This window comes from Antechinus flavipes, chromosome 2, assembly GCF_016432865.1.
Source record: "Antechinus flavipes isolate AdamAnt ecotype Samford, QLD, Australia chromosome 2, AdamAnt_v2, whole genome shotgun sequence".
In the NCBI taxonomy this organism is placed as follows: Eukaryota; Metazoa; Chordata; class Mammalia; order Dasyuromorphia; family Dasyuridae; genus Antechinus; species Antechinus flavipes.
This window is the reverse complement of record NC_067399.1, coordinates 551,643,947-551,670,215: the sequence shown is the minus strand read 5'-3', so window position 1 is coordinate 551,670,215 and position 26,269 is coordinate 551,643,947. Positions and strand designations below refer to the sequence as shown.

General features: G+C 33.4%; 1 protein-coding gene across 1 annotated transcript in view; it reads right to left on the bottom strand.

Moving 5' to 3' along the window:
* Window positions 1-3,351: 3,351 nt before the first annotated feature.
* CHSY1 (chondroitin sulfate synthase 1) overlaps window positions 3,352-26,269 on the bottom strand; it is an 84,024-nt gene continuing 61,106 nt past the window's right edge. Inside the window, exon 3 of the mRNA XM_051980978.1 lies at window positions 3,352-6,311. Coding sequence (XP_051836938.1) covers window positions 4,719-6,311 — 1,593 coding nt within the window. The 3' untranslated portion in view covers window positions 3,352-4,718. The remainder of the gene's footprint in view (window positions 6,312-26,269) is intronic.

Here is a 26,269-nt window from a genome sequence, read left to right as displayed (position 1 = left end):
TCATTAACAGAGTGGCCACACAGTGAAGCACTTTTCTACTACTAGTCATGCAAAATGATTTAATTGATTTAATCTAATTTACTACATAGCAATGTGAGGTTACGTCAATAAAAAATATTTCAGACTAAGTAGATTTTTGTTTTAAGCAATATTTTAACTCCAGCAAAAATGAAGCTTTCTTTTTTTCCCCTGTGGGTACTAAAAACTGAAGGAAGCATAGCAGGTAAATTCTTGGAGTAAAGAAAATACAATACACTTTATCATCACATAAAGCGACATTGTAGTGTGACTTTCATATTTTAGCATTCATAACCTACTTTATCAACCTATGATGCCAGTTATCAATTTATAACATTAATATAGTTTAATTCCCCAGGACTATTTAATGAAGTTAAGAGGATGCATTATTTTCAGTTGGGAGGAAAAAAAAGTGTAAAAGGGCATGCTGGTATTTCTTAATCTGTATAAACTCTCAACATCATGATACATAACAACAGCCTTGTGAAAAGACAGTACCAATAAGATTCAGAGGTTTGTCCTCTGGAGAATGGAATCCTTGTTTTATAAGTGATGGGATCCAAACTTTGGGCACAAGTTTGGAAGTATCAGTTCAGTCCTCAAAAACATCCTTAGCAGAAAGTTTTTCTAATGGGAAAATAAAAGACTTTAAAAAATTTCCTTTTACTGACACACGCATCTTACTAAAGGGAATGAAAAAGGATTGGCTACACAGAGGGAAAAGATCAACATGTTTGTAAAATCTCAAGAAAGCAAGATTAAGGGGGGAAATGATGTGTATTGCACATCAAATATGTAAATGAATATAGAAATATTAGGGAAAAAAGAGATCAGATAAAGACGACAATAAAATTAGGAATAAAGAATTCAGAAAAAATCAGAAAATAAAGAATTCAAAAAACAATTTACGAGAAACACCCCTACTTCCTTATTTGCTATTAAGAAAGAGAGAAATAGCAGTTCTGTGCATTATTGCCCTATGGCCTTGTGAATTGGAAGGTTTGGTTGAGATGTGGTAGGAAGGTTGGGCAGGAAGGAGGCATAAGATAGACTTTGCTCACATATTTAAAAAGAATTTCTCAGTTTGGCTGATAAATAAGACATCTGATTAATCCAGGGAAAGAAAAAAATTGTATTTTTTCAATTTTTTCTTAGTTTCAAATTTTATACTGCCCCAACGCACATTTAACAATTTTTTTCTTCTCTCCTTTTCTCATCTCTGGACTACCTAACACTCTTGACACACTATAAGCTATTCACAAAGCTGTTTCCTAAGGCACAAATCTGGAGAGAGGTATATTTCATTATCTTTTCTCCTGGACAATGATTTTTTTTTTCAGTTATTCTTCTCTAAAACACAAAGGTAAAGAAACATATTTTCCACAGGTCCACTTGACTGCTTTCATAGTTAGATGGTCGGATACGCTGACATTTTCAAAAATATTTAGACATGTAAGATTTAGACATGTAAGTCTTGATCTAAGCTTAAATGTTGATCTTGGCCCTCTGCCAAAGTGAAAAAAAAAATTACTTCAGAAGAGATCACTTTCATGGGGAATGATAGATTACTAACGTCTGCCTGAAATTTGCTTACTGCAAAGTATAATTCCATTTTCTATTCTGCAATAATAGCACAACTGGACATGCTACCACATATGCATAGTAACACAAAAGCTTAAGTTGGAAAGATTAGTTAACAAATGTAATCCTCTTCTTTAACAGATGAGAAAACTAAAAAGAACAGAGGGGAAGAGTTCTAGCTTAAGGTCATAATCTCCTTACTCCCAATGCAAGAAGTCTTGGACACTGGTATTGTGCCACTTAGAAAATTTATTCCACGCCCAATTCCAGACAGAATGAATACAAATGGCTTCAAAGAAATTAATACTTAACCTTTTCTAAAAGAATAAACTATTTAACAGGGGCTACAGGGGCTAATTACCTCCCTAATGTTACCCTATGGCACAGATGTTGGTGAACTGTGGTCCAGATTTGAAAGAGAAAAACCACAGTGCCTGAGATTAACTACTGCCCTGGAATTTGAGAAAGCCTCAGGTCCTGGTGAGAGACTTCTGTAAGGATTTTAATTTATCTTGAGAGGCAGTGAAAGTAGAAAGCACTAATTCTTGTATTTGATGAGAATAACATCTGATAACAATAATAGCAATTCCCTAAATAGCAACTTAACGCCCTAAAACTATTTAGATGTTGGATCAGAAGTGTTAAACATATAACCCCCAGATGCTGAACCAGATTAAAACTGAAATTGGCAAATATTTAACAAAATAAATAAAAATATAATAGAATATAGATGTTTTTATATTCTAAGTCAATATGTAGTCTGCAGAGGGGTTATTAGTGATCCTGTTTCGATTTAAGTTTGATACTGCTTTGGGAGGAAAAACTTACTAGAGATCACAAAGAACTCAGGTATATTTTCCCCAAATTAACTAAATATACATTTGACGCTGAAGTTCCACCTTTAGAACCATGTGTACTAGAATATACACTAACTTTTATATGAGAATAATTTTATCTTGTGTTTTCATTTATGGAAGACAATTTTTGGCAACCTCAAACACAAGGTATCAAGGTGAATGTGACCATCAAACCTTATCTAGATTTGACAAAGATTAATATCAAATTATTAATCAGTTTTAAAAAGAACAAAATATAACCACCCTATGTCCCCCAAATCTCATTTCTTTGAAGTTCTACAATTTATTATGAAGAGGAAAGGAAGAGGGGAATTAAATTACTTTGTCAGAATGAATAACAATATGCAGTTCTTTTTATTCATTAAGAGTTTTTTAAATCTGTTCTTTCCTGGGAAAGGCTAAAATTTGTCATTAAAAAAGATTGTCAATTATATTGAATTATAGCAATTCCTATTGAAATACAGTATCATTATCTTGGGATTTGACAGTAATTATACTATAAATATCTATTCTGGGAGTTTAATACTCTTATAAAAGTTTACTAAGCCCTGGCACCAAAGGTCTCACTGTATAATGTTACTTTATTATTGGATTATATAAGCCAACAATATGTAATTTATCCTACAGCTCTATCATAAAACTCTCAAGAATACAGAGTAAACTAGATAGTATGGGGAAGAGACAAAGGGACAGTTCATTCCATGAATAAATGCATGGAAAAAAGTACTTATAAATTAGTTTCACACAAAAACTACAGCTCAAGGAATCATTTTATCATTGGTCAGTCTTTAAAATAAGTATGCTATCTCTTCTTCTCTCCAAATGTAATAAGATTCTTCATGTAAACTAGGAATAATGAGACTAAATGGTGCTAGTAAATAAAATAAAAAAAATATATCATTCACTAGTTTATTTTTCCATCTGAGCAACCAGCTATATTTACACATATGAATTAAAATGGCAATTCTATCACTGTCTGAACTTTAAATGAAAAAAAAATTTCCTTTCATTAAGGCACATTCAACCTGTAATTTTAAAACAAATTTAAATTTTCTGATGCAATCATATACAGATCCATTTGACTTGTTTTCTTTTAATGTGTGAGCACCAAAAATGTTCAAAATCACTTAATTTGTAAAATGGAAAGACTACAAATTATAAGTGGGAGGAAAAAAAAAACTTTTCAAAAAAACTCTTTGGAGATCAGTTTACTGCAAAGAAGACATACACTAACAGTGATTTTTAAAAAACTCCTAATACACACAAATATTAATGACTAACAGGCATTCAAAAATAGGACAAGAATCTATGCCATGGTTATTAAATAAATTAAAATGTATATCAGATACAGAAAAATAAAGCAGTTTTCAAAGAATGAAATAATCATCTTCAACATAACACAAATGGGATAAAGTGAATGCAGTTAGAAATACAGAACACTGTATATTTTTCCCCCAATGTACTCATTAGGGAGGGAAATTTTTTTAAAGTTTACTTATATACTTTAAATTTGCAACGATAATTTTGCTTTGCCAGACTAAATATTAACATATTGCCTTTTAGCTCTAAAGTAAAAGACCAGGAAAGGAGAAATACTAAATTTCCCTTGTAATATGATTCAAATCCATTTAGGACTTAATGCCAAATAAATTACTATGAATAACCACATAACATATTGTGCTTTTTCCACTTCCACTTACCCTTCCCCCAAAGTTACATGATCACAACAAAATTACAGTTTAGGTGAAATGTAATTTTGAAGATAATGACACAGCTACTGTCATACTTCCTTATTTTATAAACTTGAACATGTAATGGCTTTTTAAAAAATAAAAATCTTTTTTGAAAAAGAAAAAAAGGTAGAATCTGTGCAATGTTAACAGTCACAACAGAACATTTACCAAAGATACAGTGTTTTGTTACAATAATACTTTGCATTAATGTTCATGTTCTCCACTATAGAACCATAGCAAAGAAGTCTGGAATGAAAAGGTTAAAAATTTTTTTTTTTTTTTTGTTCATCAGAGTTCTATTTCAAGTCACAATTATGCAGGGTTGCTACATAATGTTCAACAAGATGTGTTCAAAGGCAAATATTGATCACATTTTTGTTCAAAAAGCTCAGTCTCTAAGGAGTTCTTTATAAGAAAATCACTTCTAAAATATATCCTTGTGTGGACTTCAAAAATGACCTATCATATTAAAATTTTTAAAAATAAATTAGATAATTAAAAAAGGAGTCTTATCCAGCAGAGCTGGACATCAGGCTGTCCTCACTGAGCCATTATTATTGCTGCTTTTCCCATAAGTTGGGTCATTTTTTTCTAGCCATAATTCAGCCAACTGCTGTGTAGATCCATATGTTGATGCTTTAGACCCTAAGCACATTTTGTATTGTTTGGGATCAAGATTAGGATCACAAAAGACAGGATGGTGAACATGGACAACTCCAACTTCTTGGCTTCTAAAAGTCTTCAAACCAGCTTGAACCACTTTGTTGAAAAGGTCCACATCCTCAAGTCCCCAACCTTGAATAGAAACATCGAAGCCACCTACTCTAACAAGATCTCCCTTATAAATACAAGTAATGCCAAACCCATAGTTTCTCCAGAAGCCAGTTTTTTGAGTGAAGGCAAAATGGTTGTCACTGGGAACTGTCCCACTATAAACAATCTTTGGATCATACTGGCTGAAGATAATTGGAAAATATATTTGTTGGCCCAAAACTGTATTTGCTCGACATCGTTGGAGAAACTCTGTAGTAAACACCAGGTCAACATCACAGAAGAACAGCAAAGATTCATTATTAAACTGGGAAGATCCAACTTCAAGAGCCAGAGCTCTTGAGAATTCTCCAGAAACCGGCAAAATCTGCATATCAGCTTTAGGATATTTAATACGATAATCTTTCATCAGTTCTACTTGTTTTGCTTTGTCTGGATTAGAGTCAGAATTGAAGAGTAGGACAACAAGCTTGACACTTTGATTTGGAATGAGACATGTCTTTTCAAAATTCCCCATAAATCTTGCAAACATGTCAAATCGTCCAGACAAAGGAATCAAGATATTTATCTTTGTATCTTTGGATTCTTTGTTTTCATTTTTTGATCCAGGAAGCTGAAAAGGAACAAACATCTTCAGAGAATTTGAGAGAAAAGATAAGGATCCAGATTCCTGGTTAATTTTGTTGGCCAATTCTTTGGCATCCATTTCTTCGTGCTCCATAAACTGGATCTTGCTGAAGGTCTGCTGCAAGTAGGCATGCCTTCTAACAGGAACAGTCATTTTCTTCCCTTTATGTTTTTTGTAGAGGAGTAGTAGGTCGAGAATGTATTCAGCCCCATACATAGGATTGACTCTACGATAACCATACTGTATTTCCTTGAAATCGATAATTCGCCCCCTGGTCTTAGCATTTGCATTGATCATTTCCATGACTTGCATAACAATGTCTTCCAAAGCTTCTCTCTGAGAAGAGTCCATCCCTCTCCTGGGGGGCTGACCATCAGTAGCTGAATACAAATATTTTCCAGTAAGAAACTCCCATTCTAAAATCTCCTCACGTTGGCGTGGCTGAAACCTCATAAAAGAAGGTGGAATTCCCAACTGGAGATCTTCTTTGTGAATCTCTGTATTACTGTATTTGCTCATTAGAACAATTTCTCTGTGGAGTTGTATGGTTCGGTGTCGTAGTTCAGCTATTTTGCGACTCAACATGTAGCTGTGAAGTCTATATTGGTAAGGAGGGTTTTTGTTGGGATGTAAAGTTATAGCTCGATGGATTTTGCTATTATGCAGGTCTCGAATATAACCCTTTTTGTTCTGTTCATAGTTCTCATAAAACAGCTGCTGCATCTAATTAAAAAAAAGATAAACAAAATTATTATTTTAGTATTATATAATTTTAAAATTCTGCTCTACTTCGGCAATTCTTGATCTATGCATTAGCTCACTCTAAAAAACCTTAAGAATAACTCATAATGCATAAAAGGCATCGGGGTTCTAACTTGACCAGCTAATAAGAGAATTATAGACAATATTAATAGAAAGCTAATGAAGACAGAGATGCAAATAATTGTTTTTAACAATAGTCTGTATACTTGGTATCCAAAGTTTGGGATCAACATAATATTATAGTCAGCAGTGGAACCTCTAGAAAGTTGTTCTTGAATGTTCCACATGGAGTGAGTACCTGCTGATGTAACACGCAGACATTATCCTAAAGTTAGCATTCTTTTTCTTTTATAAAAAAAATTTTTTTTAATTTTTCAAAATGCATGCAAAGATAGTTTTTGACATTCATCCTTGCAAAACATTTGTGTTCCCAATTTTTTTCCCCTCTCTTTCCCATCCCCTCTCCTAGACAGTAAATAATATAAATAGAGATTAAATTATGCAATTCTTCTAAACATATTTCCACATTTGTCATGCTGTGCAAGAAAAATCAGATAAAAAGGGGAAAAATATGAGAAAGAAAAAAGCAACTAAACAAACAATAACAACAGCAAAAAAAGGAGAAATACTATGCTTTTATCCACATTCAGTCCTCATAGTTTTTTCTCTGGATGCGGATAGCTCATCAGAAGTTTTCTGGAATTGCCTTGAATTATCACATTGTTGAAAAGAGCCAAGCTCATCACATAATCTTGTTGCTGTGTACAATGTTCTCACTTCACTCAGCATCATTTCATGTAAGTTAAGTTATCATTCTCGAGGCAAATGTTCACCATTAGCTAAAAGACTCAAGGGTTATGCTTCTCAAATTGAGGAAGCAAACAGTATGATGCTATTAGTCTGCTTTCTTTCTCACTACCTTCATGGAACTTTGGCAAAATCTCCAGGATGAGACAGGGCAAGTATGCTCTTAAAGATTCCCATTCCCTTTCCCAAAGAAACCCCTGTATTATAACTACTGTGTGTTAGGTCCTCCAATCCCACCCACCCACACACAAAAAAACCCCCACATTTTGAAGCCATAGCCTCTTTGAAGTGGCAGGCAACAACTTTCACCTCCTTTAGAGTTTCATGTTATAAGGGTCATATTAAAGGACAAAGAATATGAAGTCAGACTCCTTGAAAATTCTTCTTACAAAACATATTTTAGGAAACACAAATTTGGAGCCAATCTTTTCAAAGAATAAAGTCTAAATAGTTTTGCTTTATTCCTCACCAAAGCTGAATAATAAAATAAAATAAATATTTAAAATCTATAGAAAATGATAAAAACTGTCACAAATTAAAATAGCTAATTTATATAACAAAATATAATTGATATTTAAAGTTTAAAATTGATTTTCAATAGCAAAATTAAACAGCAAAAAATGCTAAAAAGATGTAATTTTAGGTATTCTTACTATACTATGATTTTTATGCCACTCTTGAGTTTCCTTTGCTTCACAAGTATTTCTGATATCCAGACACAGGTTTCAAGTATTCTAATTACAATGTCTGTATCTGAAAATGATTATATTGGCGACAATTTGGTGGGAAAAAAAATTGCAGCCATTTTCAGGCAATTTATAGCATAAGCTAGAAATTTAATTATTTCAAAAGAAACCAGAGATAAAATTTTAGTTCTAATTGTTACTCTCTTTGAACACTACAATTTGAACAATTCTTTAAAACTCTGGCAGCTTGATGGGATGGTAGCCAAATGAAATTTTGTTCAAATTAATTAAATTAGGACAGGAAATAAACCCTATAATTTGGCATCTACCTACTTCAAAATCAAATAATTAGTGTATTATATAATATGCAGTCTTCAATCAGGTATTGAATACTATCTCCTATTGATAATACTATCTCCTATACGAATACTATCAAACACCACAGTAGTTAACTCTCAATTAGCCACAGTAATAGAAACATAAAATCCACAAGTTTGAGCCAGAAATTTGTAGGAGTTATTCTTTTTGCCAGAAGTAGCATCTGAGTCCCAATGTTAAATAATGAGAAAAAGCAGCCAAAGATCTGAGAAGAAAGAGCCAGGTACAGAGTTAGAAAATTTAGTTGGGTTTTTTTCCTTGAATATTTTATAATATTCATTCTTTACCAATTAAATTTTGGGAGTGAGAAAAGGAGTGACACAATTTTACACAAGAGAGTGCTTTCCTTTAGCTACACCTATTTTTGAAACGGAAACTTTAAAAGAAATATGCTTCAATTCAGGTTCACACTGATTTATTAGTTGTTTAAAAGAAGTTTCATTCAGGATTTAACAAATTAGTATGCTTGATAATAAATAACTATAGTGGAATTTCAGATATGGTATCATTTGGTTAAGGAAATATTTGCCAAGTACATAGAGGAAATCATTAAATCAATCCTGATTACTATGATAGTTGGTATGTTTTGTAATCAATGGCCTCTGAAGTTCCTTCTCAGGGGCTAAGACTTTAAGATTTAGTTTCTGGTTCATATTTAGCCCTGGAGGAGTTCACTGAGAAAAATTTCTACCTCCTCAGTTTCTTTGTCATTTTTCCTTTAAGTATAAAGTTGAATGACAAGAAGTATTGGGTTAAGACAAGAGAAGTAAAATTATGTTTAAAAAAAGCAAAGATCTCATGGATTTCATAAGGCAACAGAAAGGAATGATAGCTTTCATTTCCATAATGCTTTATTTAAAGTTTACCAAGTGTTTTTCTTATAAGAACCCTTTGAAGGGTTCTCTGAAGGACATAACAGAAGTACCATTATCACTATTTACAAAGGCAGAAACTTAAAGAGTATCAATAAATGACTTGCCCATTGTTGTACAGTAAAAACTGTAGAACTAATACTGGAAAACAGATTTTTTTGATTCTAAGATTAACCAAGGAGAAAAGGGAATAAAGGACTCTAATTTTTTGATACAATAATATAAGAAGGCAGCTGTAAAATCAAGTAAATAGATTTTATAAGACTGATCCTAACATAAAGATTAAAGTGGCTAGCCCCAAATCTTCTAATAATAGCAGCTCATAATTATTTTATTTTTTTAAAAGCTTTTTATTTTCAAAACATAAACATGGATAATTTTTTAACACTGACCCTTATATTCCAAATTTTCCTCCCCTTGCCCCCACCTCCTTCCCTAGATGGCAAATAATCCAATATATGTAAATATATTTATACAATTATCAAGTAGCTCATAATTATTTTATACTTTTCTTAAAGCACTCTTTTCTCAGGTCTGCTGTTGACTCTCCAAACTCACTTCCAAGCTTCTGGAAAATCCTTTGGCAATGGCAAAATGTCCAGGTCAGTCATGCTCACTACTCCTTTATTCCTCTTAAAGCTCCACTTCTGACTGAATGGCTTTTCCATTCTATCACCACATAGGTACCTTTTCCATCTCCTCCTCCACTTTTGGGTCCCTTTTTACATGTTTTCTCATTGAGGGCAGAGATTGTCTTTCTTTTTGCCTGAATTTGTAATCCCAACACTTAGGATAGTGTCTGGAATATTTTATAAATGCCTATGGATTTGACTTGAATAGCACTGGTATTCAGGTAGTTATCCTTCTTCTACATAGGAAGGAACTAGTGTATAAAGTTGGATGGCTTCTCTTGGTCACAAAATCAGTAAGTGATAGAACCAGAAATTAAAATAGGTCTCCTAATTCCAAGTTCATTATTGCTTCCACTATACCATGCTACTTTTATTGTATTCAGATAAGTGGGTTTTCATTATATCAATATAAAAATATTTGTAAGTCAGCATGACTAATAGAAAGAACACTGGGTTGGAAATCAGTGTAAGTGTATTATATTCCTGGATTTATGTAATTGTTCTAAATGTTTTAATTGTATAGAAAGTACTTCAAAAATCATAAAATGCTATATAAATATAAGCTATTATTATAAAAGAGCTACCTATTTTTCCACCTCACAAAGCTATTCAAAGAATAAAATGAAAATATGAAAGCACCTTGAAAAAGTTCTCAGTATTATGCATAGTTAAAGCAAAGGGATGATTTTTTTACATTAAAAATTCAAGCTTTTAACTAAATGATGAATAAATTCTTTTTCAAAGAATTATATAATCTTATTTGTAAGGGACCTCAGATTCCATCTCATACAACCTACACAGGAATATCCTTATATGATAATCCTTTGTGTAAAAACTTCTTATGAAAGTAGAACATAATTACAATAATTTATTTAAGTTTTACAAAGTACTTAACAGATATAATTTCATTTGATCCTCACAATCCTATGAAATAGATACTACTGTTATAACAATTTTACAAATTAAGAAACTGAGTCTAAAAATTTAAGAGATTTGTCCAGGTCAAGCAGATAGTAATTTGTCTTACAAAACTCAGGGTTTTGAACTCTGCATAGCATTTTATCCATTATGCCAACATTATGTCACAAGAGAGCCTATTCATTTTTGGTTCAGCTTAGATGTTAGAAGTTTTAAACCAATACTATATCATATTCTATCCAACTTCCATGTCTTCCTTTCATGTCAGCTGTTGTAATCATCATGCTATCCTTATATACTATTATTATATCACTATTATATAAAATTATATCACTAGAAGGCCAAGATCTTGGACAATTAAAATGTTTTATGCTATAATATTTAATCCAAGTTAGGACTCCATATTTCTCTTTATTAAATTTAATTCCATTAGATTTGATACATTCTAAAGAATTGTGGTTATAGTTTAACAAGAGTAAAAAGAAACATTACCAATGGAAAAACGTTCATAAGAGTAGCATGAAATGAATCATCATGGAATTGTTTGAACAGAAAAGGAAGTGTGTCAGTCATGAAGCAAGACTAAAGCATAATTAACAGATAATTAGCATATTACCTTGGTTATCTATGCAGTACCAAGAGAAGTAGAGAAAGGACCCTACTCTAAAAGGTGCTTTCTTATGAATGATTATTGGGAGGATATGGACAGGAATCACACAGCAACTCTATACCATTAAAAGCACAGTAATAAGGATTACAGATCCATGGAACTATCAAATAACCATATTATAGGGATGTTGTAAAGAAGGTATCCCTAGCAAAATATTACAGAAATGTATATTATTTTCTCCTCTCTAGGCTAATATAAGAAAAGAATACTCCTTTTTTCCACAAATTCCACAAATATTCTCCTCCATGTTTTGCTGCTCTAGTCATTCCCAACAATATATGTTCTTAATATACAACACTTTTTCATTCCCCATTTTATCCCTTTTGAAGACAAAATATTTTCCTAGGGATTGCTTGATTGTACTATCATTCCAAGTCTTGATACTAGCTAAAAGAGTACATTTGCTCTCTTGAGTTAGGCTCTCATATATCTTACTTCTTAATATGACTTTGTAGAATATATTTATATCAATAGATAGCTTGAGCTTCATTCTTGTCCCTCATGGTTGACTTTTAACAACAAAACTTCTTGTATTACAGCTGTTACTCTGTCTGTTATTTAGCTTGGTAACCATATGCAGATTGTTTTCTCCCTTTCCCCTTTCCTTTCACTTTATATTCTTTTTAATCAGAGCTGCAAAGCTCTAGAAAGTTTGCACATTCTTCAAAATATATGTTCAACTTTTGACCATTCTATACTTTAAACTGTAATTGAGGAATCCAAATCTTATTCTCACCATTTTCTTAATCAGCTATTCACTTGTTAGTTTTCCTTCTCTCTCTTAAAATCTGGTCTACAAATTAGTAGCTATAAAAAACACTACCATCACTGTCTCTAATGTCTTGTCTATGAATTTGTAAGTCCTAGCAAAAAAACAAAACACCTCATGTGTCCATCAAGAATCAATAAGTATTTATTAAGTACCCACCACATGTCAGGCACTCTGGTAGGTCCTGGAGATGTAAATACAAAGAATGAAGTAATTCCAAATTGCAGTGAGCTTATTTTCTAATAGATGAAACAAGAGTATAAACACATACAAATAGATAATTAATGCAAATATATAGAAACAAGCTAAATACAAAGTAGTTTGGGGAGAATACTAATATTTGGGGGGGACCAGATTAGGAAAGACTTCACGCAGAAGATACTGTGTTTGAACTCCCTTTATGAAAGAAGAAACATCTGAGACAGAGGTAAGAAGAGGGTGTGTGCTATGAAGATATGAAGGATAGACAGTTCAAAGGCAAGAGATGGGAAATGAACTATCTTGTATAGGAACAAAGAGAACACCAGATTGGCTGGATTGCAAGGAGCTGGAGGGGGAATAACATCTAATGGCAATAGAGAGGCTGAGAAGAGATTATAGGACTTTAAATGCTATACAGGGGTTGGGCTTTCATCCTAGAAGCAAAAGGAAAGCACTAGAATTGGCTAGTTAAGGGGTACTGCATTGTCAGATACATATTTAAGGAAAATTATTTTGGCAGCAGTGTATAGGATAGATTGGGAGGATAGGAGAGAGACCTGAGTCAGGGAAACAAATGAGCAAACTGTTATAATAATCTAGGTAAGACATAATGAAAGTCTAAATGAAGATGGTAGGTTTCTGAGAGAACAGAAAGAGATACAAGTGACATCATGAAGGTAGAGATGGCACATTTGTCGAGTGACTAGATATACACATACACACATGTATGTATACTACGGTAAAGAGGAATTAGGAGGGCAGGATATAATGCTGAGATTATAAACCTGGGAAATTGGAAAGTTGGTGGCAACTTCATTAGAAATGGGGAAGTCTGGAAGAGAAGAGAGTTTGTAGGGAGAGATGAGTTCAGTTCTGAATATGTTGAGTTTAATAAGTCTGTGGGAAATCCAGTTTGAAATGTCCAGTAAATAAATGGTGAAGGACTGAAGATCAGGGGAAGATAATGGGGCTGAATATGCAGATATTTGAATTACATGTAGAGAGGCAACAGAAAATGATGAAATGATCCAGAGAGTAGAGAAAGTTTTCTTAATTTGGAGTCTGTGAATTTATTTAAAATATTTTGGTAACTGCAGTATTTTAATATTTCCTTTATAATGCTTTGTATTTTTATATTCTTTCCATAGTTAGCTGGTGCAGTGGAGTTCTGGCTGAAAGTCAAGAAGACTCATCTTTCCAAGTTCAAATCTGGCCTCACTAGGGGTGTAACCCTGGCCAAATCATTTAACCCTGCTTGCCTCAGCTTCCTCATTTGTAAAATGAGCTTCATAAAATAATGGCAAACCATTCTGATATCTTTGCCAAGAAAACCCCAAATGGGGTCATGAAGAGTCAGACACTGCTGAAATGACTGAACAGCAATAATCCTTTATGTCTTTAACACTGTGAGAAAGGCCACAGCCCTAGGTACTCCATCAGACAGCAAAAGAGGCCTAGTACACCCAACAAGTAAAACCTCTGCTGCAGTAGAAGAGGGCCTATGCAACCAAGGCTGAGCCAGAAAGAAAACTGGGACAGGAGGAGCACCGAAAGATGGCAAACAAAGACCACAAGAAGCTTCAAGATGAGCCAGGGAGGATGAAGACAGAAAAAGTCATCCAAGCTGGAAATGAACAGGGCAGTCAGAAGAGCAGAAATTAGTGGGCATCACTAGGAATTTCATTTCTTGGCAAGAAGGTGAAAACTGAGTGGATGCCCATCAAGTGGAAAATGGCTGAATAAGTTATGGTACAGGAATGTTACGGAATATTATTGTTCTGTAAGAAATGACCAGCAGAATGATTTCAGAGAGGCCTGGAGAGACTTACATGAACTGATGCTGAATGAAGTGAGCAGAAAGGAGATCATTGTACACAGCAACGAGAAGATTATACAATAATCAATTCTGATCTGTTCAACAATGAGACAATTCAAACCAGTTCCAATGGTCTTGTGATGAAGAGAGCCATCTACACCCAGAGAGAGAACTGTGAGGACTGAATGTGGATGGATCACAACATAGTATATTCACTCTTTTTGTTGTTGTTTGGTTGCATTTTGTTTTCTTTCTCATTTTTTCCCTTTTTGATTTTTCTTGTGCAGCCCGATAGATAATTGTGTAAATATGCATGTATATATTGGATTTAACATATTTTTACCATATTTAATATATATTGGATTATTTGCCATCTATGGGAGGGGATAGAAGAAGTGGGGGGGAAATGGAATACAAGGCTGTACAAGGGTCAATGTTGAAAAATTATCCATGCATCTGTTTTGAAAATAAAAAACTTTAATTTAAAAAAAAGGAATTTCACTACTATGTCTTTTCAAGTAGCGTTAAAATAACCAAAAATTTTTAAAAAAATAACCATTTGTCAATAATTTTTTTTTTTAAACAAATACTAATCCATAATGCCATCACTCTTCACTTAACCTCTTAATCATGAAGTTGCCTCTTCTGGCCACTTGTCGTCCTTCGGCTTTTCTGAATCATTCGACTCTTTGGACCAACAACTTCTTCCTGATTTATCTATATAACACTGCCTCTTCACGTGATTTAATTTACGCCATTTTACCTCCTCTTTCCTCTTTTTCCAGAATAATGCCTTTCCTACTTCTAGTTTCTTTTATATATCATCACAATAAAGTCAAATTATACCTACACTCTATAAGTACATTCCTAGCAAAGATATGATTCACAAGAGTTAAATATGTCATCTTCCCATATAAGGATGTAAATATTTTAATCTTTTAAAAAACACAGTTTTTTTCCCCTTCTCTTTTCACTTTTTTATGCTTCTCTTCAGTTCTATACTTGAGGATAAAATTTTCTGTTCAGTTCTATTCTTTTCATCAAAAATAAATGAGAATCCCCTATTTCATTGAATGTCCTTTTCCCCTAAAAGATAATTCTTAAGTTTTGCTGGGTAGTTGATTCTTGGCTGCAGTCCAAGCTCCTTTGCCCTCCAAAATATCAAATTCCAGCCCTTCAATCTCTTAAAATGGAAGTTGCTATGTCCCAATTCTGGCTCCTCAGTATCTGAATTGTTTCTTTCTGGCTGCTTACAATATTTTCTCCTTGGTCTGATAATTTCAGAATTTAGTTACAATATCCCTTGGAGTTTTTATTTTGCATGTGGCTATTTTACCCTCTGGTTGTAGGACATTAGGGCATGGTTTCTTGAAAGATGTTGTCCAGATTCTTTTTTTTTAAATAGTTTTTCAAGTAGTCCAATAATTCTTAGATTGTCTCTCCTGAATCTATTTTCCAGGTCAGTTGTTTTTTTTTAATAAGGTATTTTAGATTTCCTTCTATTTTTTCTTTTCTTTTCTTTCTTTCTTTCTTTTTTTTTTTTTTTTTTTTTTTTTGGTTTTGTTTGATTGATTCTTGATGTCTCATTGAGCCATTCACTTTCATTGGTCCAGTTCTAATTTTTAGTGAATTATTTTCTTCAGTTAGTTCTCCTCTCCCCCCTTTTGCATTTGGTCAGTTATACTTTTAAAGGAGTTGTTTTGTTCATTGATTTTTTCCCTATATTACCAATTCCATTTTTCAAGGCATTGTTTTGTTTTTCCATTTCACTAAATCTATTTTTTAAAGAAGTTGTTTTCTTCAATATTTTTTCCATTTCACCATATGTAATTTTAAAGGAGTTTTTTTTTTTCAATTTCTGTGTTTCCTTTTCCAAACTCTCCTACAAAGCTCTCATTTCCTCTCCCCATTTTTTTCTAACTCTCTTGTAATATCCTTTTTGAATTCTTCCAAGAGAGCCTTTTGAGTTGAAGACCAATTCACATTCCTCTTTGAGGCTTTATCTGTAGGTGTTTTGCCTTTAGTGTCCCTTAGGTTTGAATTCTGTTCTTCCCTGTCTCCATAATAATTATCTATGGTTAGAGCTTTTTTGCTCATTTTTAAAGGTTGAGGTCTGCTCCTAGGGCACAGGGGAGATTGTCTGAGCTTCCTTTACAGAGCAACAGGTGGCTTCATATTGTGCTAGAGCTGCAGAATTTCCCATTGCACTTGGTGGCTCTTGCTAAGTTCCATCCCTTATGCTGGGATTCCCATCTCACTATTTATCTTCTGAAGTTGCACTGGAGATCTCACAGCTAGTCTGCTGATTTACTGGCCATCTGAATGAGGACACAGTAGCCAATGATGCTGCATTTTGGCTCAGAGGCTTTTGCTTTTAGACTCCCCACACAAACCTCCCTGCGCTGTGACTGTGCTGGATCATATCCCCCCTGCCCAATTGAGACAGACCTTTCCTGAAGTCATTCCAAGATATCTTCTGTTGAAAAATAGTTACACAAATATTTGTAGATTCTGTCAATCCAAAATCCATTCAGAGGCTTGACCTAGTGTTGATTCTGAGGGAAGCCAGGAGGTGCTTGGGCAAAGTACTGTTTACTCTCTGTCATCTTGGTTCAATCCCCTGACACATCACTTTCCAATAATTAATAATATACTGATGAAAGGATTTATTGGCTGTAGACATTTTAAATTTTTTGACATGATCAGACAATAAATATTAAGTGTCTATTATGCTAGGCATTGCATTAAATGCTGGGGATACAAAGAGAGGTTAAAGATGGTTCCTGGTCTCAAGGAACTTGACAATCTAATGAGAAAGCATGAACATAACTCTACACAATTTACACACAGGATAAATTGGAAATAATAAAGAGAAGGAATTATAATTAAGGGGAATCAAGAAAGGCTCCTTGTAAAAGGAGGGATTTTAATTGGGACTTGAAGGAAGTCAAGAGGTAGAGGTATAGGGGACAGTGACCATGGCCAAATCAGGGAAATAGAGGGTCAAGCCTGAGTGCTGACAATGTAATAAGGTGTAAAAGTACTAGAAAATTGAGGAAGGTTTTGAATAGCAAACAAATGATTTGACATTTGATCCTGGAGATGTTAGCCAGTGGAAATGATTAAATGGAAGATGATATGGTCAGACTTATGCTTTAGAAAATTCACTTTAACAAATGACTGCAGGACAGACAAGAGTGGATGAGCTATTTGTGATAGATCAACTAACAAACTACTTTAACAGTCCAACTGTTAGGTGATGTGGACCTACACCACAGTAATAGCAGTATCATCAGAGAGAAGAGTGCACACATGAATTGTGATGAAGGTAAAAATCAACGGGCATGGCAACATTTTGTATGTGGAAGGTGAGAGAATTGTGAGCCTGGACAAATGAAGAAGGATGGTGCCTTCATTGTAACAGAAAATGAGAAAGAAGGAAGGGTTTGGGGGAAAGATGAGTGCAGATTTGGACATACTGGTATGTCTATAGGACCTCTAGTTTATTTACAGAGACATCTAATTAGCAGTTGGAGAGGCAAGAGAGATTAGAGGATAATCATCATACAATAACTGAACCAAATCAATTAGCACAGACAGAGAAGAGAAGAGGGTTCAAGAAAGATTCTTGTGGGACATCCACGCTCAGTGGGAGTAAAGTGAAGGAAGTGCCAGTAAAAGAGATTGAGAAGGAGCGTTCAGATAGATGGAATGAGAACCAGGAGAAAGCAGCATCCTGAAAACCTAGGGAAAAGAGAGTGTGAGATGGCAACCAACAGCATCAAAGGCTGCATAGGTCAAGAGAGATGAGAACTGAGAAAAACAGATCTGGTAATTAGGAAATCATTATGTTATGTAACTTATATAACTTTGGAGACAGTTTTGGCTGAATGATGAGAAGTGAAGCTAGACTGTAGAATTAAAAGAATGAGAAGAAAGGGAAAAAAGGTCCCTATCACACAGACAGCCTTCTTAAGAGTTTTAGTCACAAAAAGTAGTAGAGATAAAGTATTAAGATGGAGATAGAAGGAGTAAGTGAGGATTCCCCTCCCTCCCTCTTAATAACATATTTTTTTCTAATTTCACATAAAGATAGTTTTTGACATTCATTTTTATAAGATATTGAGTTCCAAATTTTTCTCCCTTTCTTTCTACCTCCTCTCCCTACCTCCCTGAGAAAGGAAGCAATATGATATAGATTATACATGTACAATCATGTTAAACATATTTATATATTAATCATGTTGTGAAAGAAGAAATAGAACAAAAGGGAAAAGACACACACACACACACACAGAGTAATCCTCTCCACTCCCCCAGCCAAAAGTGAAAATAGTATGCTTTAATGTGCACTCAGACTCCATAGTTCTTTCTCTGGATTCAGATAGCATTTTCCATGATAAGTTTTTTGGAACTGTCTTGGATCATTGTATTGCTGAGAAAAGCTAAGTTTATCAAAGTTGATCACCTGTACAATGTTATTGTTACGGAGTACAATGCTCTCCTGATTCTGCAAATGAGGGATTTTGAGGATGGGAGAGACATGGTCATGGTTTTAAGCAATAGAGAAATAGCTAGTACACAAAAAAGGATTGAAGATAGGATAGAGTAGGGCTGATAAAAGAAGCAATTCCTACTGAAGAAGATGGGATGAAATATGTGTTATGAGAGAATCATTTTTTTAAGGCACTTCCCAGATTATCTGTACACTTCCATTAATTTGGACTTAAATCTTACCTTCCTAACTTGCAGCCAAAACAATTTGATGCGAGTGACTTATTAACTTTAAAAAGAAGAATTTATAGTAAGAACTTAAACTAAAGTTATAATTAAATTTTTAAGAGCTACTAGTATTATGCAAAAGAAAAGTTGATGTTATTGATGGCATTATTTCCACTGATGGAGATCACAACCACTTTATTTTGTGAGTGGCTCATTATGTTCAACAAAGAAAAAGGAAAGGGGAGGGGGAATGGGTGGGGTAAGAGCGGAGAGAAAGAAAATGACAACAAAACTAAAATAAAGGAAAAAAAAGATAAATTCTTAATTTAAATTCTCAGGATTCTAAAAGTTATTTCTTTATAAACCTTAAGGTGCTATATTAAAGAATGTTATTAATCATTTTATTTCAGAGGCAAACACATTAACTACACAGGAATAACCATCTCTCTCATTTGGTCTGTTCCATTAGAAATAAATTACAAAAAAGAAATTTTTTTAACCAGGTATATACTAAGTTTACAGTAGTATACTTACAGGGGAATGTCTTCATATATACATATATGCATACATACATACATACATATATATGTATATATATATATACATACACGCACTTTTTAAAATTTGGCTATAAAAATGTACAAATATGTATACTTTTTTTAAAATTTGGCTATAAAAATGTACAAATAAAAAATAGGCAAAAATTCAAATAATAAAAATGGATATTATGCTAAATTAGAATTTCAAGCTTATTAACATGACAAATTGACTACTGAGTATTTGCTAAGAAAATTTGTCCTTAAACTCTTAACAATAATTTTACAATTTTTTAAAAAGAGACTCTTTCTATGATCATTATTAATTTCTTTGAGATTTTTGAGAGCTTTAAAGGTAGGGTTATAAAGAGTAAATTTTTATTAATTTTTACTTTAAACCTGTGGAAGCCTTTAAAAATGTTGATGTTCCTCATTCTTTTATAGACTGAATATATAAATTGTGCATAATTGCCCCCCACCCCCCAATTTAAATGAAACAAATGTTGTGTTATGTTTAAGCTCTCATAGGGGAAGAAAAGAGGCAGTACATAGGGAAAAAAAGACTTAAAAATAAGGCAATTTATATGTAATCTAGCCAGCGGTCAACAAACATTCCCTAAGGAATTACTCATAGCCCTAGATTAAGATGCTGCTGCAGTATATAGTTTGACACATTTCAATGTAATTCTTTTCAGCATTCTAGACACTTGAGAATACAAATTCTACATCATATGGATTCTGTTTTCAAGAAGCTTACAATGGGGGAGAGGGGAGATATATGTATGTATGCCCGCATTTAAGTATGCATGTATGTGCTTCCTATTATAATAAAACTGCAAGTGAGCTAAGAGAAAAGGGGAGGTCCAGACATAGAAACTGGAGAAGTACCAACTGAATTTTGACTTGGTAAAACAAGAAAAAGCAATTCAAGATGCTTTTATATGTATGTGTAGAGAAGATAAGTCTACTCCTAGTGAAGTGGTAATAAAAGTACCAGAAGTGGTAATATGAAATAGATATATGAAATAGATTTGGAAGAGTATAATATTTCAATTGACCTGAAGAAATTAAGTCAAGACATCCATCAAAGGTAACAGAAATTGGCTATTTTATTATGTGAATAACAACATATGGGCTGAAACCAACCAGAATTAAGGAAGGCAGAATCATAGGTAATTTGAGCAATTTGCTTTTGCGGAAACAATTTTTAAGGTCTCAGAAAAGAGGAGGAAATAAAGGCAGAATTTAGGAAGTAAAGGGATTGAGGGGTTGAGGAGAGGTCAGGGAAAGATAAAAGAGGAGATAGACAGAATCCACCAAGCTGACCAGATCCCAGAATTGTCTACAGATATGCTAATCAAGGTAATCTCAGGAAGGATGAACTGATGATGAGTTTTGGCCTAATATCACTAGCATTGGAGGGGAGTAGGAGAAGACAGCCTGAAATAGGATAAGACAAAGAAAAATGGGAAAAGGTGTTATTAAATTCAGTCTGGCCAGAAAACAGATAACATGAAGGGAAATAGCATCAAAAAAGGCAGGAAAGGCAGACAGACTACAGACTAATTGCAAAGGACTTTGAACAACAAATTTATATATTACTCAGCATGTAATGGCAGTATAGCTACATATGACTTTTAAATATAAATGACATAAATAGAATAGTATTAATAAAACTACTTGAATAATAGTATGAAGAATAGATTGGAGAGTTAAACTGGAGATAATATGACCAACTAGATGGCAACTCTGATAATACATGTAAGAGGGAGATGGAAACCAAAAGTAATATGGTAGCAGTTTGAATGGCAAGGAAAGGATATAAGAAAAATGAAGGAAATAGAATCAATAAACCTTGGCAACTGAATACACATTAGAAATGAAAAAGAAAGAATTCGAAGTGACTACAAAAGAGGAATAAGAGTGGGAGGAAGAAACAAGCTAGGGACAAAGTTACTAAAAGAAATGGGGGGCCACTGAAATAAATTTTTAGAAATGCACAAAAGAGAATGGAAGGAAAGCCAAAATAAATCACAACACAGCTTTTAAAATTATATGCTGTTGTCCTGAACTAGACTTCTCCAAAGCACTGGAGGAGGGTGGTGGCAGCCAGTAATGTGACAGCTACCAAAATATACACCAATGGAAGATGTAATTTTGAATTTTTTTTAGTCTTTTTTAAAGGAATTGATATGTTGAACAGTACATCTAATACTACTGAAATGAAAATGTTCAATGATAATGATGGGGTTCTAGTGCAATCAGAGAGTTGTGGAAATTCCCTTTTGGTCAGAGGCGCAGGTTCTTCATGAAAGAATTCATGAACCCAAAGAGTTTTAGGTGGCAAAAATGGAAGTTTATTATTGGATGAGAAATCAGCTTTGCTAGAAGACTGACTTCACAGTGGCAAAGTCCTATTAGGGAAAATGGAGGCTGGCACTGAGAAGACAAAGTCTTCTCAGCAGGCAGGGTCCTGACAGTCAGCTATATTAAGGGACAAGACCTAGTTCTTTGGACATTCTGCAAAGAAATGAGTAAACAGAAACCTATTATATGAGCAGATCTTAGTGGGGGGCTGGGTTAGTATAAGCTGATCAGACCAGGATTTTCCAAATGAAATTGCTTTGAAGGCTTTTTCAGCCTAATCTTGAATATAAAGACCCAGCTATCAATGGCAGTGATTTGCCTTAGAAATGGTCCAGTTGAATGTTGCCACTTAACTTGTCTGAGAAGATAAGCTTCCCAGAAGGGCCTGAGACTTGAATCTCCCTTCTTTACACATCAAAGGGTATACCATTTTAGAGTGTTAATTTTACAGATCAAAAGGGAGCATAGTTTCACCCCATCAATAACATAACTTCATTCCTTGCAGAGTGCCAGTAGAAATATCTTATCTGTACTTTTCATTATCCCTTCCCAAGACCAGTTCTTCAGGGGCATGTGAATTGCCTACAGACAACAATAACAGCTGCCTTAACCATTATTTGTCTTCTTCAGCAAAATATATCTAATCTTATAGATCATTAGAAAGACAGTTTTCACCTGTCACAATCCAAGGCTGGCTTCCTTTGGAGCTTCTGTGCCCCCAAGACCCAAGGAAACAAACTTCTTCCTCTTCCCTCAAAAAACATTTCTCTCCTTAAGAAATGAATTAGTTATTGTACTAATCTCCTCCACTATATGGATTTGAATTGAATTGCAATCAACAAAGTTTCTTTTTAGATTAAAAAATTATATGGTCAGTTTATTATAAACTTTATATAATAAACATTTATTTCATATGTGTGTGTATACACACATATTATATATATGTATATATATATTATACATATATAGATAGATAGAAATGATCATTTTATTTGGTATTTAAGTTCAGAATAAAATAATAAAATTGAGTTTAAAAAAAGGGAGAGGATTCCAAATTTGTGAACAGAGAGAGTAGGAAGATTATGTTGCACTAAACAGAAACAGAAAAATTAGAGGAAAGAAATGGAAAGCGTAAGTGTGAATGACAGTTCAGTTTTGTAAATGTTAGGACATCTAGGTAGATATCCAGAAGGCAGCCGGAATTACAAGATTAAAATTCTTGGGAAAGATGCAATTAAATTACATATGTGAAAACCATGTATAAAGGCAGAACCTTATCGAGCAAAGGATAGAGAGGGACTCTACACCAGGATGCTGCCATTTGGGGAATTTTGATTCTTTTTTCATCATGCCTCACGTGCAATCAATAGACAAAGCCTTTTGTGCATACTAAAGAGTTATGTTTAGTAGATAAGAGTCCCTCTTCATCTTGATTCCTTAGAATTCTTAGTTTCCTTTAACATTCAACTCAAGCACAACCTAGTTGGTCAAGTCTTTCTAGATTTCCCTAGAGGCTAGTATTCCCTCATCTACCTCAAAGCTTTCTTACATTTACTTTGTGCATATGTTTTGCATTGACTTATCTGTATGCATTTTTATCTTTGTAGTCTTACAATCTACTATAGTGACTGGTATGTGGTAGGGATTTAAGTGGTAATTGATTGATGAACTAAATAGCCTTTAAGGCTTACAAACTTAAAAACAAAACAAAACACAACTGGGAAAAAAATGTTGCTTGTCTAAAAAAATCTTGCAATTACTCTCCAAGTCAAGTATTGGCCTTCCTATGGACTTTTGAGTCCACCTCCATTTCCTCATTTGTAAAGTAAGAGAATTGGACTAGGTGATCTCAGTTCCTTCTAACTTTAAAATTCTATGAATCTACACAAAATTACAAAAAAGTTGCTATATATATTTCATTTTATGATTACAAGTCTCCGTTCTTCCATTACCACTAGTGTGACTGAAGTTACTAGAATATTATAGGATTCTGTCTTCACTTGGGGAAACTATATTTGGTACATTAAAGGGTAACAATACATTCCTAAGAACTGTTCCCATCTTGTAAAAACCTACTAAGCAATTCCACCATAAAAAAGAATAGGTATGGAAAGAATGTGCAATTCATCACAGTGCATTTTAATAATTCTGGGGACAATAAATATAATGAATCTTTCACAAAAAGTATTTTTAAAAACTTCCAAATTTAGAACTTAAAATACTGCCAACACTATAAAATGTTTTAAGTTATCTATATTCTGATGCTGCAATCTTAAAATATACCATAAAAACAGTATATAAAAAAGTACTAAGAATAGAATTTGATTTGGTAAATTTTTAGCAACTTAGTAAACAACAAATTTATCTTTAAAAGAAAAGGTTTTAGTATAAAGTTTTTTTAAAAGATATATAGAAGCAGTGGTTTTACTAAGTTTCCTATGATCTGTCAAACTTGATTCTTCAGTGCCTTCCATATTCCTGAATTCCAAACAACATTGTGTTCTTGAAACATTTTTTAATAAAAAAGTAAATTATGTCACAACAAATTTGAAAGTTTATTGAATTCCCAAGTAATTTGGAATCCAGTTATGAAGAAAAACTAGTTATCCCAAATTTAATCTTTAGTATAAAAATAGTGGGCAGGAACTTCATTAAATGTCCTTTTTATCACTATACAAAAACAAAGCAAATCAAAGAAAATAACAATAGGTCTGATACTGTCTTCTTTAAGTATACATTTTTCTGACTTCTGAACAATGTGTTATCAACCTTTTAAACAGGTTCAAACAATTATTTGGTCACTTAAATAAATATTATTGTGATAAGGCTTCTTGGAGAACGGAGATTCTATCAGCCTAAAGTTTGCTGAAAGTCATATCCATTCACGGTTTGTCACAAAAATCTCTGTCTACTTTTAGATCTGGTCTAATTCCTGTGCATTTAGGAATAAACTAGCACTAATTGCACCACTGGTGTCAGTATAGATGCTTTATCAACTGGTTGCCATTATTTGATCGTATAAATGAAAGGAAACTAGAAACAGCTATGGTCAAGGTGATCCTGAAGGCCCAGGGTTTTTCCTTTTGTTCTGGTAGTAGAAGATTAAGTACATGTTTTTTTTTTTTTGGTATTTTGTTTTGAGAGGTGGCATGATACACTGGAAAGAACACTGGTTCTAGAATAAGAGAATCAGTGCAAATATGGTCTCTGACACTAGGTGTGACTTTAGGTTAGTTACATAATTTCCCTCAATCTCAGTGATTTCTTCTAGCTCCAGATCTATGTTCCTAGCACTAATAAAAACATGATAGTTTAGAACAATGGAGGATTGATCTAACTCATTTTTAAGTAATTCAGAATTAAATCTAGCACAAAAATATAAGGTTGCCAATAATTTAAGACTTCTTCCTCCTATAAACAAAACTGAATGCTACAAAGTTACAATGACCAAGAAGCTCAGTCCTGAAGAAGGGTTGAGAAAATACATCTTCCTCAATTCTCTGCTGAAGGGGAAGAGTGTGAATAACTAGACTCAATTGATAGGTTGGTTGGCTTTGCTGAACTGTTTTTTCTCTCTCTATCTTTATCCTTGTCCCTTCTCAATAAAAAGAAAAAAAAAGTTAAGAAAAACCACTTAATTTTGAGAGCCTAGAATCTACTCCAATATTTCTCAAGTAGTGAGACAATATAATGATAAAAGGTTCCAATAAAATGCATTTTTAAAATCCAATGCAATGATTGTGACCAATACTACATTTAACTTTTTTCTAAATGCAAACTATTAAAGTTTGCTACTACTTAACAGAAAGGAAGAAACAAAATACATGGTAATCATGGTAATTTGGAACCAACATTGGTTCATAATATGATCAATCTGAATTCTGTTGCTTTTAAGTATTATTTTCATTCATACAATTATGTATATGGTTATTTTAGTTCTCTTTTCTCTTTAAGACTTAAAAATGAGAATGGACTTTTAACTTTAATTATAAAAATTTACTGAAGCTTCATATTACAGCTAACTTTATTAGAACATCCCATTTTCATAAAATTGGGCTTAACAAATATGCTTTGAATCTCTGGGAGACAAGATAAAATTTTTTTTCTTTTCAAGTAGACAAAAAGACAAAAGACAAAATAAGCAGAAGACTATCATAAGGTCATTGGTTTCTAATATAAGGCCGATATGCAAGTTATAGAAAATTCTGAAGGAGTCTTTAGAAAGGTCCAACCAGGGAAATAACCTCACTTCTGTTTTATTCTTAATCTCCTCAATAGGCAGCTGTACCAGAATGTTTCAGGGTAGCTCTCCACCATGGCATTGGCTGGTAATGCAACCTCTTTTCTTTTTGTTTCATTTTCTGACAGGAATGTTTATTAACGATTTAAAAAAACATTTTCCTGCAAGGTAATTTTACATTTCTAGCATAAGGCAATTTTTTTCTCACCTGTCAGTTTCAATTAAAATAATGAACTTTTCTCCTTACCCTTAGAAAGGCTCTGATCCCATAGGTGTGTGTGTGTATGTGTGTGTGTGTGTGTGTG